General features: G+C 44.1%; 1 protein-coding gene across 1 annotated transcript; it reads left to right on the top strand.

Annotated features, from left to right (window-relative positions):
- The first annotated feature begins 645 nt into the window (after positions 1-645).
- On the top strand, positions 646-14208 carry LOC110526438 (transcriptional repressor CTCF). Its single transcript, XM_021607424.3, has 13 exons — positions 646-888; positions 2502-2783; positions 2902-3093; positions 3250-3604; positions 3977-4147; positions 6862-6995; positions 7100-7220; positions 9184-9333; positions 9455-9615; positions 9838-10020; positions 12490-12625; positions 12756-12908; positions 13122-14208. Exons 2-13 carry the CDS (start codon positions 2511-2513, stop codon positions 13400-13402), a joined length of 2310 nt encoding a protein of 769 aa, XP_021463099.3. The 5' UTR covers positions 646-888; positions 2502-2510; the 3' UTR covers positions 13403-14208.
- The last annotated feature ends 376 nt before the right edge of the window (positions 14209-14584 follow it).

Genomic DNA, 14584 nt, shown 5'->3' with positions numbered 1-14584 from the left:
TTCTGTGCTGGCATCCAATACCCAAAAAGCAGCACTTTTACATCCATGACTACCAGACTAACATCTTTCTAAACTGTACTGCCCTCTCCTGGGTCATGATGGAGGAGGCCAAACATATTCCCACAATATTATTTTAACCTTTAACTAAATTATTGATAATTGGAAGGAGGTATATGGGATATACACAGTGCTTGACTTGGACTAAAATAGGTGCTGGTACAAATGTTTGGTGCCGGTACTGTATATTTTTAGGTGCAGGAGCTCCACAATACTTTTGAGCTAATATTTTATAAGAGGATTAGGAGCTCAAGCAGTAGAACGTTGGAGGTGCAGGTACTCAGCTCCAGTGAGCTCTTGCCCAAGTCAAGCATACACTATCATGGCCTGCTTCAATCCTTCCCAGCCCCAAAATACATATTTGTTATATAATGAAAGCAACATCTTTCACAAACTATTCTTACAAGCATGCATTTATGCTGTGGTTGCATGGTAGTCTTGAAATATTTTTTATTTTCATAGTGAAATATATCCCTATTAAGGTAACGCAAACTAATTATAGAAAAAATACAACTTTTTTTTGTCATGTGGAAACAACTGTTCGCCCAGAACCACGCCCACGAACCCTGGAATTCAAAACTGGCGCTCAGACGTCACTGCCACACAACTGCTGCACTACCCCCCTCCCACTTCTCCCGTCGGGCCTCTGTCTGCGCATGCACACTCGCTCGCTCGAGGCCACCATTTTGTGTCGAGATAACTCTGTCAAAGCGTTAGAGGATTAATTGCGCTGGGACGCAAGGGCAATCTTCCCTACCGTTGCCAGAGGAAGACCGAACAAGCACTGAGCGCTCAAGCAAATTTACCAGAAAAAGGAAGACCGAGGAGCAGGTAAAACGGCACTTTCTCCGATGAAGGGGGCATTTTTGTAGGAGCTGTCGTCGGCCTCTAGGTGTCACGGTGGGGCTCGCGGTCCAGGCGACTGGCGGGGGGGTGTTTGTCTCCCTCTATCGTTATCGAAATTTACTAAAAACATTTATAACCCAGAAGTTAGAGCTTCTGTTAAACGTATTAGTGTATTTGGACTGCTATTGCTTCGTATTAAGGCACAGATGGCTTTATAAACGCCTTAATGTTTAGTGGCTTGTTTAGGCCAGGCGTCCATCTTCTCATGCCCTTTGTTTCCTCTTTTGAGAAGAGAACCTGCGTCTCCGGGTTCTAGAACGAAAGCTTAACATTGAGTTTAAACTTTGTCGATGTATACGTTGTATCAATGTAACATCCTTAATGTGTCCAATCACTCACGGTGCAACACTTCGGAAGAAAAAAAATCTAATCAATAAATCTCTTCTGTAGTATTTCAGATTTACTGCATGGGTAGTTATTTTAGTCGATGTTCTACAACAATCCTTTGGTTCTAATATATCAACACGAATTGTATAATACTTTCTATGGATTCAAGCTATTTTACGGTTTCACAAAATGGGGCTCTAGTTAAGTTGGCTCGGTAACTAGGTAACGTTTCACAAAGGTTCCCGAGAGTAAACACGGAAGGAGGGAATGTAGAGTCATCTCTTAATATGTAGCCCAAATATGTCTGCGAGCACGGAGAGTAGATTTCTTCTTCAGAAGCTATCATCCGCACCACGTCCCATCGCGCCAGCCTGGTCCGCCTACAGCCGCCTTTCGATTTAAAACTTGTCATGAGAGCTCGAGCTCCCTCTATAACCCGCACGGTAATGTTACAAAAACATCAGCAATACCGGGGCAAGACACATGAGGGTGAACAGGGTAGGTTCCTTTTATCAGTGAGTTTCTTATATATATAAAAAATGATCTGCTTATTTTGGGAATGCTGTTTTTTTTATTGGGACTTTTGTCAAATGGTTGGTAGACAGAGAAGCAGGATTAAAGATCAAATATTCAGCTGGTGTTCGGCAATTAGGCCTGGCTTGCAGTCGGCTTTCCAATTCATCAAACACCTTTGGGATGGGGTTGAGGTCAGGACAATGTGCAGGCCAGTCAAGTTCTTCCACAACGATCACGACAAACCATTTATGTATCGCTGAAACAGGAAAGGGCCTTCCCCAAACTGTTGCCACAAAGTTGGAAGTATAGAATTGTCTACTGACAATGTTTGTCTATGGAGATTGCATGGCTGTGCGCATCGATTTTATACACTTGTCAGCAAAGTGTGTGGCTGAAATAGCCGAATCCAGTCATTTGAAGGGGTGTCCACATACTTTTGTGTGTATATAGTGTATCATGCTTTTTTTATTTCTTTTGATTTTACCTTTATTTAACTAGGCAAGTCAGTTAAGAAAAATTCTTATTTTCAATGACGGCCTAGGAACAGTGGGTTAACTGCCTGTTCAGGGGCAGAATGACAGATTTGTACCTTGTCAGCTCGGGGATTTGAACTTGCAACCTTCCGGTTACTAGTCCAACGCTCTAACCACTATGCTTCAAAGTTATTTCTTTAAAAATTCTTCTGGTGTTATCAGGTCGTTTCTATGGAGGGTGAAGTCGTTTCCATTGAGACCGCTCAGGTCGAGGGTCTCCAGGACAGTGGGGAGGGAGCAGAGCTGCTCCAGACTGCAGAGGCTTCCCTGATGGAGGGGGGTGTGGCACCCCAAGATGTGACGGGGAATGTTGAAATGATGGTGATGGACACCCTGGACTCGACCCTTGACCCTGCCCTGCTACAGATGAAGACTGAGGTCCTTGAAGGGGGCGGAACAGTGACGGTCACCGGGGGAGACGAGGGACAGATCATCACCCTGCAGGTTAGTGTGATTTGTTAGTTTACGTTGAGAGAGGTTTGTAAGATATTCCTTGTAAGCCAAACTTGTAGGCATAAATTATTCAGAGAACTGACTGACCCTGACTGTGTCTTGACTTTAGGTTGTGAACATGGAGGGGAACATGGATCAGACGAGTGCAGCGCTGGGGCTTGGACAGCTGCAGCTGGTGCAGGTCCCTGTCACTACAGCCACCGTGGAAGAGCTCCAGGCCAGCTTCGTTGACGCCTCAGCAGGCAATACTGAGGCAGAGCCAGTGATCTGCCACACCCTCCCTCTGCCCGAGGGCTTCCAGGTCGGATGCTACTCAACTACACACACACTTTAAACAATAATTTTAATATCCTGCTTAATGTTTCTATACACACTTTGGCCTGAAGGCTCTGGTGACATGCACTGACTATAATACAACTCTAACTCCTTCCTGGCAAATTGTTTTTGTCTGGTGTAGGTGGTGAAGGTGGGGGCGAATGGAGAGGTGGAGACAGTTGAGCAGGAAGAACTGCAGGCAGCCCAGGATGAGCTCCAGGTGATCCATGGGGAGGAGGAGGAGGAGGAGGAAGCTGAGCCCCAAGTAGAGGACCAGACATGGTCAAAAGACCCAGATTACCAACCAACTGCTGGCATCCGCAAGGGGAAGAAGGGCAAGAAGAGCCGCCTGCGTTACGGGGAGGGGGAGCGAGACATGGACGTGTCTGTGTATGACTTTGAGGAGGAGCAGCAGGAGGGGATGCTCTCTGAGGTCAATGCTGAGAAGGTTGTGGGCAACATGAAGCCGCCCAAACCCACTAAGATAAAAAAGAAAGGTCAGAGTTGTGTGAAAGGTCAAGTTTTGTGTCTAAGTGGGGATGTGGCAACCCCTCTTTTGGGGTGTGGGGAGGAGATCTGTGTGTGTTAAAGGGAGACTCGGCGATGACGTAGATGCAGCAAGTAGAACGCATAGTGGGTCAATTTCCGCAACAACTATGAGCGTTGAGGCGCAAGGCTCAACTTCTGTGCTGTTTTGGTCCCGTGGCTACCACTCTCTTAACAGCGTGATGCGAGCCTGTGCAAACACTGTGTCACAGTGAGCGTGGCATCATGAATTTCGCTCGTCTCAATATTTGTGGTGCTGCTCGTGGCAACGTCATTTCGCTGTCTATTTTTGTATGTGTTTAATAACCTCTTTTGTCTCTCAGGTGTGAAGAAGACGTTCCAGTGTGAGCTGTGTAGCTACACCTGCCCCCGGCGCTCTAACCTGGACCGCCACATGAAGAGCCACACAGATGAGAGGCCACACAAATGCCATCTGTGTGGGAGGGCCTTCAGAACGGTCACACTGCTGAGGAACCACCTCAACACACACACAGGTATCTACAGACTCACATGTTCAGTCACAGGCTGTTTAAAAAATATATATGTACAGTTGAAGTCGGAAGTTTACAAACACTTAGGTTGGAGTCATTAAAACTTGTTTTTCAACCACTCCACAAATTTCTTGTTAACAAACTGTCGTCTTTGCAAGTCGGTTAGGACATCTCCTTTGTGCATGATGCAAGTAATTTTTCAAACTATTGTTTACAGACAGGTTATTTCACTTATAATTCACTGTATCACAATTCCAGTGGGTCTGACGTTTACATACACTAAGTTGACTGTGCCTTTAAACAGCTTGGAAAATTCCAGAAAATTATATAATATGCTAGTTGACATAATTTGAGTCAATTGGGGGTGTACCTGTGGATGTATTTCAAGGCCTACCTTCAAACTCTGCCTCTTTGCTTGACATGGGAAAATCAAAAGAAATCAGCCAAGACCGCAGAAAAAAAATTGTAGACCTCCACAAGTCTAGTTCATCCTTGGGAGCAATTTCCAAATGCTTGAAGGTACCACGTTCATCTGTACAAACAATAGTACGCAAGTATAAACACCATGGGACCATGCAGCCGTCATACCGCTCAGGAAGGTAACGCGTTCTGTATCATGTTGTGGGGGTGCTTTGCTGCAGGAAGGACTGGTGCACTTCACAAAATAGATGGCTTCATGAGGAAGGGAAGGAAAATTTGTCGATATATTGAAGCAACATCTCAAGATGTCAGGAAGGCAAAGCTTGGTCACAAATGGGTCTTCCAAATGGACAATGACCCCAAGCATACTCCCAACATTGTGGCAAAATGGCTTAAGGACAACAAAGTCAAGATGTTGGAGTGGCTATTATAAAGCCCTGACCTCAATCCTCTAGAAAATTTGTGTGCAGAACTGAAAAAGCGTGTGCGAGCAAGGAGGCCTACCAACCTGACTCGGTTACACCAGCTCTGTCAGGAGGAATGGTCCAAAATTCACCCAACTTATTGTAGGAAGCTTGTGGAAGGCTACCTGAAACGAATGACCCAAGTTAAACCATTTAAAGTCAATTAGTATTTGGTAGCATTGCGTGTATTAAAATTTCTGACCCACTGGGAATGTGATAAAAGAAATACAAACTTAAATAAATCCTTCTCTCTACTATTATTCAGACATTTCACATTCTTAAAATAAAGTGATCCTAACTGACCTAAGAAAGTGAATTTTTACTAGGATTAAATGTCAGGATTTGTGAACCTGAGTTTAAATGTATTTGGCTAAGGTGTATGTAAACTTCTGACTTCAACTGTATTTACAGTGCCTTGCGAAAGTATTCGGCCCCCTTGAACTTTGTGACCTTTTGCCACATTTCAGGCTTCAATCATAAAGATATAAAACTGTATTTTTTTGTGATGAATCAACAACAAGTGGGACACATTCATGAAGTGGAACAACATTTATTGGATATTTCAAACTTTTTTAACAAATCAAAAACTGAAAAATTGGGCGTGCCATTCCATTGTAGAATTTTGAACCATTCCATTGTAGATTTTGCTTTATGTTTTGGATCATTGTCTTGTTGGAAGACAAATCTCCGTCCCAGTCTCAGGTCTTTTGCAGACTCCATCAGGTTTTCTTCCAGAATGGTCCTGTATTTGGCTCCATCCATCTTCCCATCAATTTTAACCATCTTCCCTGTCCCTGCTGAAGAAAAGCAGGCCCAAACCATGATGCTGCCACCACCATGTTTGACAGTGGGGATGGTGTGTTCAGCTGTGTTGCTTTTACGCCAAACATAACGTTTTGCATTGTTGCCAAAAAGTTGAATTTTGGTTTCATCTGACCAGAGCACCTTCTTCCACATGTTTGGTGTGGCTTGTGGCAAACTTTCAACAACACTTTTTATGGATATCTTTAAGAAATGGCTTTCTTCTTGCCACTCTTCAATAAAGGCCAGATTTGTGCAATATACGACTGATTGTTGTCCTATGGACAGAGTCTCCCACCTCAGCTGTAGATCTCTGCAGTTCATCCAGAGTGATCATGGGCCTCTTGGCTGCATCTCTGATCAGTCTTCTCCTTGTATGAGCTGAAAGTTTAGATGGACGGCCAGGTCTTGGTAGATTTGCAGTGATCTGATACTCCTTCCATTTCAATATTATCGCTTGCACAGTGCTCCTTGGGATGTTTTAAAGCTTGGGAAATCTTTTTGTATCCAAATCCGGCTTTAAACTTCTTCACAACAGTATCTCGGACCTGCCTGGTGTGTTCCTTGTTCTTCATGATGCTCTCTGCGCTTTTAACGGACCTCTGAGACTATCACAGTGCAGGTGCATTTATACGGAGACTTGATTACACACAGGTGGATTGTATTTATCATCATTAGTCATTTAGGTCAACATTGGATCATTCAGAGATCCTCACTGAACTTCTGGAGAGAGTTTGCTGCCCTGAAAGTAAAGGGGCTGAATAATTTTGCACGCCCAATTTTTCAGTTTTTGATATGTTAAAAAAGTTTGAAATATCCAATAAATGTCGTTCCACTTCATGAATGTGTCCCACTTGTTGTTGATTCATCACAAAAAAATACAGTTTTATATCTTTGTTTGAAGCCTGAAATGTGGCAAAAGGTCGCAAAGTTCAATGGGGCCGAATACTTTCGCAAGGCACTGTATCCTTATTGAATGGATAGGGTGAGTGTTACTTATGTTAACTATTGCCACTGCCCCCTCCGTTTTAGGCACTCGTCCTCATAAATGCCAAGATTGTGACATGGCATTTGTGACCAGTGGAGAGCTGGTGCGTCATCGTCGCTACAAACACACATTCGAGAAACCCTTCAAGTGCTCCATGTGTGACTACGCCAGTGTGGAGGTAAGTACGCACCTCTGATCTATTTTTACATGTTATCTAGCTGTGAACTAATTTGCAATGTATAACTGGAATGTTGTTTAAATGTTTCTCTCTCTTTGCCCCAGGTGAGTAAGCTGAAGAGACACATCCGCTCCCATACAGGCGAGAGGCCCTTCCAGTGCAGTCTGTGCAGCTACGCCAGCCGAGATACCTACAAACTGAAGAGACACATGAGGACACACTCAGGTAACACACACCCCTATCTCTCGGCCTTACACCCAAGTATTCCTGATTTTAGTTCTGTTGTTCGATGCTACACTACTTGACCAAAAGTATATGGACACCTGCTCGTCGAACATGTCATTCCAAAATCATGGGCATTAATATGGAGTTGGTCCCCCCTTTGCTGCTATAACAGCCTCCACTCTTCTGGGAAGGCTTTCCACAAGCGCATTAGTGAGGTTGGGCACTGATGTTGTGGCATTGTCATGCTGAAACCGGAAAGGGCCTTCCCCAAGCTGTTGCCACGAAGTTGGAAGCACAGAATCGTCTTGACTGTCATTGTATGCTGTAGCGTTAAGATTTCCCTTAGGGCCTTAACTATGGAAACCAGTCCCAGACCATTATTCCTCCTCCACCTAACTTTACAATTGGCACTATGCATTGGGGCAGGTAGTGTTTTCCTAGCATCCGCCAAACCTGTATTCGTCCGACGGACTGCCAGATGGTGAAGCGTGATTCATCACTCCAGAACACGCGTTTCCACTGCTCCAGAGTCAAATGGCAGAAAGCTTTACACCACTTCAGCCGACACTTGGAATTGTGCATGGTGATCTTAGGCTTGTGTGCTGTTGATCGGCCATGGAAACCCATTTCATGAAGCTCCCGACGAACAGTTATTGTGTTGCAACCGAGGACAGATTACTTTTATGCGCTTCTGCACTCGGCGGTTCCATTCTGTGAGCTTGTGTAGCCTACTACTTCGCGGCTGAGCCTTTGTTGCTCCTAGACGTTTCCAATGCACAATAACAGTACTTATAGTTGACCGGGGCAGCTCTAGCAGGGCAGAAATTTGACAAATTCACTTGTTGGAAAGGAGGCTTCCAAGTGGCGCAGCGGTCTAAGGCACTGCATTTCAGCTGCATCACAACCGGCCATGATTGGGAGTCCCATGGGGCGGTGCACAATTGGCCTAGTGTCATTCGGGTTTAGCCGGGGTAGGCCGTCATTGTAAATAAGAATTTGATGCTAACTGGCTTGCCTAGTTAAATAAATAAAATGACGGTGCCACATTGAAAGTCACTGAGCTCTTCAGGCCATTCTACTGCCGGTGTTTGTCTATGGAGATTGCATGGCGGTGTGCTCAATTTTATACACCTGTCAGCAACGAGTGTGGCTTAATTAGCCCAATCCGCTAATTTGAAGGGGTGACCACATACTTTTGTTTGTGTGAATATATATTTCTTTATTTTCACACTACCGTTCAAAAGTTTGGGGTCACTAAGAAATATCCTTGTTTTTGAAAGAAGCTAATTTTTGGTCCATTTAAAATAACATTGATCAGAAATACAACATTAACAATGTCTACATTGTAAGTGACTATTGTAGCTGGAAACGGCAGAATATCTACATAGGCAGAGACCCATTATCAGCAACCTCCTCTCCTGTGTTCCAATGGCACGTTGTTTAGCTATCATCGAAGGAATGAGCCTTACACCGTGGCCTGTTCTCTGGAGCAGGATCGATTTGGAGGTGTAGGGTCCGTCATGGTCTGGGGCGATGTGTTACAGCATCATCGGACTAAGCTTGTTGTCATTGCAGGCAATCGCAATGCTGTGCGTTACAGGGAAGACATCCTTCTCCCTCATGTGGTACCCTTCCTGCAGGCTCATCCTGACATGAGCCTCCAGCGTGATAATGCTACCAACCATACTGCTCGTTCTGTGCGTGATTTCCTGCAAGACAGGAATGCCCATGTTCTGCCATGGCCAGCGAAGAGCCCGGATCTCAATCCCATTGAGCACGTCTGGGACCTGTTGGATCGGAGAGTGGGGTCTACAAATATTTACACATGTTAAGTTTGCTGAAAGTAAATGCAGTTGACAGTGAGAGGACATTTCTTTTTTTGCTAAGTTTATATATACACGCACACACACACACGTGTATCTGCCTCACATACAACCTAATAAAGCGTCCCTCTCTCTGGCAGGTGAGAAGCCATATGAGTGCTACATCTGCCATGCTCGTTTCACGCAGAGCGGCACCATGAAGATGCACATCCTGCAGAAGCACACAGAGAATGTGGCCAAATTCCACTGCCCCCACTGTGACACGGTCATCGCCCGCAAGAGCGACCTGGGTAAGCGACTCGCTTGTGCACAGTCATATCTCCTCTGCTGAAATACGGTCTTGTAACCTTGAGTGAATCAGTCTGTGTTCCTTACATTTGGATTATCCCTTCCTTCCTTTTTCACTCTCAGGTGTGCACTTGCGGAAGCAGCATTCGTTCATGGAGATGGGCAGGAAGTGTCGTTACTGTGACGCTATGTTCCACGAGCGTTACGCACTCATCCAGCACCAGAAATCCCACAAGAACGAGAAGCGCTTCAAGTGCGACCAGTGTGACTATTGCTGCAGACAGGTACGTGATAGAGACCACCTCTACTTGTTTCCTCACAATCTTCCCTGATTTGAAATGGTGGAGATCCACCAGATATTTGCCATCATCAATCTCAGAGATGAGGAGAAGAGGCCACTTTAGACAATTGAGATGCCTCCCATGGATATGTTTGGAATCAGCTGGAAACTGTTCTAGACCTCGGTGTATTCACTGACTGTCCTATGTATAACCTCTGACCCCTAGGAGCGTCACATGATCATGCACAGACGCACACACACAGGGGAGAAGCCGTACGCCTGCAGCCAATGTGAGAAAACTTTCCGGCAGAAGCAGCTACTAGACATGCATTTCAAACGTTACCATGATCCCAACTTCATCCCCACTGCCTTCGTCTGCAGCAAGTGTGGCAAGACCTTTACTCGCAGGGTAAGGGAACAACACACATCCACACTGCAGGCTAAAGGACTCATTCACATCCAAATGCATACCCTCCTGAGCAGGATACAGGACACTCAAAAAACACACCCTCCCACCAGGTTGGGGAGGATTGAAGCCTAGATGCTCCACAGTGTGTTGTGGTCTTAGTGCCTTCAGAAAGTATTCATACCCCTTGACTTCTTCCACATTTAGTTTTACAGCCTGATTTCAAAATATTTTTTTCTCTCACCCATCTACACGCAATACCCATAATCACAAAGTGAAAACTTGTTTTTAGAAATATTTCCAAATATATTGTAAATTAAATACAGAAATATCTCATTTCCATAAGTATTTACACCTCTGAGTCAATACCTTGTAGAAGCACCTTTTGCAGCTTTATGAGTCGTCTTGGGTATCACCTTCTGGATTTGGAATGTTCTCACATTTCTTCCAGATCTTCTCAAGCTCTGTTAAAGAGCCACTGAACATGCCAATTGTCAGGTGTTTTTTCTGTTGCTTATTAAAAATGAGATTTCAGTCTTTCCTGACCAATTCTGCATTTGGTTACATTTGAATACATCTAACATAACCCATTCTGTAAATAATTTGTATGTTTTTGCCAAGGATGTTTTGCTTACACAATTTTGTTTCTAACTAAGGTGTTTGGTGCAGTATTTCTCAAGCAAACATTTTTTTTGCAGGGTGTTTGATGTGAACATTCGGAGCTGTTGAGCAGGTCTGTCACACTGTCTATGCTATTGGATTGAGTGCAATCACTGCAGCTGTTCATCCCATAGTGGGCAAATGAACATTGTCAGATCAAAACAATCTTAATTTACCCGTTGTGATGCATGAATGTTTTAGACGACTGACTGTCCCAAATTATCATGTTTACACTTGTAATAATAATTTTGACGCTAGTTTCTGACTCATCGGGGCCACGTGGTGTTTTTCAAAGGGAATCGTTGCTTTTTAAAGGCTATCTTTACGTTCGATGGGGAGCGCGGTGAACAGCAATCTTCCACCGGTTTTCAATGGGATTCGTGTCTGGGCTTTCACTGGGCCCGTCAAGGACTCTCACATTCTTGTTCTGAAGCCATTCCAGCGTTCCTTTGGCTGTATGCTTGGTCATTTTTCAGTTGGAACGTAAATCTTCATCCCAGTCTCAGGTCATTTTGCACTCTGAAGCAGGTTCTCATCAATGATTTGTCTTTATTTGCCTCCATTCATTGTTCCCTCTTCCTACCAGTCTCCCAGTCCCTACCACTGAAAAACATCCCCATAGCATGATGCTGCCACATCCATGCTTCACGGTAGGGATGGTGTTGAAGGGGTGATGAGCTGTGCCTGGTTTTCTCCAAACATAGTGCTTTGCATTCAGACCAAACAGTTAAATTCTTTATCAGACCACAATCTTTTGACTTATGGTCTTTCACGTGCCTTTTTGCAAACTCCAGGCATGCTGGTGCCTTTATCTCAGTAATGGCTTCCGTCTGCCCACTCCCATAAAGCCCAGATTGGGGAAGTGCTGTATATACTGTTGTCCTTCTGGCAGATTCTCCCATCTTAGCCATGGAACTCTGTAGTTCTGTCAGTGGTCATTGGGTTCTTGGTCACCTCCCTGACCTAGGTCCTTCTTGCATGGTTGCTCAGTTCTAGGCAGAGTTTGGATAGTTCCGTATTTTTACAATGTCCCGATGATGGAGACCACTGTGCTCTTTGAAACTTTGAACACTCTAGAAATGGTTTTATACCCTTCCCAGATGTCTCATCACAATTCTGATTGTTCCTTGGAGTTCATGGTATAGTTTCTGCTCTGACATGCACTGTTAACTGTGGGACCATATATAGACGGGTGTTTCTTTCTAAATCATGCCCAAACAATTTAATTAGTCACAGGTGGACTAATCACGTTGTAGTGACATCTCAAGTATGATCAAAGGAAATTGGATGTACATGAGCTCAATTTGGAGTGTCATACCAAAGGGATGTGAATACTTATGTAAATGAGATTTCTGTATTTATCTTTAAATGTGCAAACATTTCTAAACATGTTTTCACTCTGTCATTATGGAGTATTGTGTTTAAATGGGTGCGAGAGAATCTAACACAACAAAGTGGAATAAGTCAACGGGTATGAATCCCTGTTTAAATTTTTTGATTTCTTTCATTTTCCATTCTTTTTAAACCAGTTAAACATACACATACGAACAACAACAACATCTCATCTGCCCAGACCCACATGCTCACCCCCTAATACCTGCATTTGCCACATGGCCTTAAATTGTACAAATTAGTTTTTCTAGGTCGCCCATGCTATTTCAATAAATCATTAGATTTTTTTCATTATGTTAATGGTTTATTTGCGTGGTTTTAGTATACATTTTTTCAAGATGAGTGATGAAGGGAATCATCCAGCCCATTGACTATCTCACTGTTTTCTGAAGGCACTGTATATGACTCTTTGCTCCTCAGAACACCATGCTGCGTCACGCAGAGAACTGTAACGGAGAGAACACCGGCGATGAGAACGGAACCCCGCCCAAGAAAGACCGCCGCGGCAGGAAGAGGAAGATGCGCTCCAGACGGGATGACGACGATGACGACACCGGTACGACCAAGTCACAGTTCACTTTATTGTTCTTATACATGCAATGCAACAATATCATGTAATATTGTTTACTATGCACCTTAAGAGTACATCGCTAAAATCCGTTTTTTCTTGTTCCTCTCTTCCACAGAGCCTGAGCTGGATGACATTGAGGAAGAGGAGGAGGAGCTGCTAGCTGAGATTGAGGTGGAGCAGGCACCACCGGTGGTCCCTGTCCCTGCCCCTGTTGGCCCGCCAGCCAAGAGGAAACGTGGAAGACCTCCCAAGGCCAAACCTGCCCCAAGTGAGTGTCACTCTGGTACCTTGTTGGAATAAAAATACCACCCTCCCTACTTAATTTCTTGAAGGAATCACTTTTCATGCAGACATAGCATCGAGTGAATACTTTGGCCTTCACATATTTAATCAGGTGCAGATCACTAATCAGTACCCGAGGGACTCAAAAGTCCCAAAACAGCTGGACAGATGTGTAAAAGTGGTTGTCTTCTTCCCTCAGCGGCGGCAATCATCCGGGTGGAGGATGAGGCCACAGGTGAGGTGGATGACATCATCGTGAAGAAAGAGATGAAAGCCGAGCAGGCGAGCCAGGAGGAAGAAGCTGTCGAGGATGAGGAGCCAGCAGTAGAGGTGGAGCATGCCAAAGGAGAACCTGCCAATCAGGTAGAAGAGTCACTCCAGGGGGAGGAGGTGGTGCAGGAAATGGCACTGTCTGTCACAGAGGGTCCCCCCAACGGTGACCTCACTCCTGAAATGATTCTCAGTATGATGGACCGGTGATGAAGACGAAGTCTCTGTCTACATCTAACAATACAAAGTGTCCCCTATCTGTACACTAACATACACCCCATTGTACCCACTATCAAACATACACGTATACCACACATGCACACCCCAGTTATAACCTGAGATCTTTCTCTGATGTTGATGATAATGCCTGGGACATGTCTAAAGATACCTTTAGCCCATTCTATTTTTTTAAGAGCTTATTTTTCTCTCTTGCGATCTCTATCTATATCCCACTGCGAAACTTCTGACACCCTCATGTTGAATTATGTTTGTATACAGAATCTGGATAACATTATGCAGACTGTTGTCACTGGAAAAGATGTAAGGAGAGGGAGGTGTTTTACATCATGATGATGTCTTATGTCAAATCATGTGCTCATTCTGCTATCAATTATGTTCTATATGCCCTCCAGAATGCCTTCTCTGTTGCATATTTTGGCCCACATTTGATCTCTTCATGTTGGCCCTCTGCTTGTGCTCTGTTGTCCGTCTAAAAACAATTATCATGTGCTCTCACCCATGGAATTAGCTGTTCGGGGGTCAAAGGTTAGGGGGGGTAGGAGGACCTGAAATATTCTGCTTTTACAAAATGTGATGCTGTTTTCAAATGAAAAACAATACCTTGCTCTTGTTAATTAAAGCTTTTAGAATTTATTTGTTTTTTGGTTTAATGCTTTTTTCTTTTGTACCATCAAAATGAAATGCTAGGGGGCTTGAATGGCAAGATATGATTGGAGGGGTGGGAGAATGTTTGACTGGACAGCCAATAATACAAATAAAAAAAGATCATGAGTCAATTTGCTTGAGTTTCAGCCGTTATTAGGCTAATTTAGTATGGCATGTAGTACTGAAACATAGACACTATAGGATGTTTGATCATGTTTACACTAGAGTATAATCTGCCCTATTTATCTGCTACATGGTTCTGACAGAAGGCTTATGCCCACAAGTCTCTTTTTAGAAACCTGTTTGGAGTAGTAGGTGAACTAGACTATTTTGGTTGTTCCTGTTGAATTTCTTTCAGAGGATCTGCCCTCTGATATTGAGTGCTTCATTAAAACACAATTTTAGTCCCCTCCCTGGTTTTTCTTTGCTTGATATTTTAATCACTTCTTGGAGATTTACACACCAGAAACCCATTGCCTAGATCACCAATCATTTTCTATAACCCAT

This window comes from Oncorhynchus mykiss, chromosome 6 (genome assembly GCF_057628025.1).
Source record: "Oncorhynchus mykiss isolate SJ-2025 chromosome 6, ASM5762802v1, whole genome shotgun sequence".
Taxonomy (NCBI): Eukaryota; Metazoa; Chordata; class Actinopteri; order Salmoniformes; family Salmonidae; genus Oncorhynchus; species Oncorhynchus mykiss.
The sequence above is the reverse complement of the archived record's forward strand: the minus strand, read 5'-3'. Positions and strand labels throughout refer to the sequence as shown.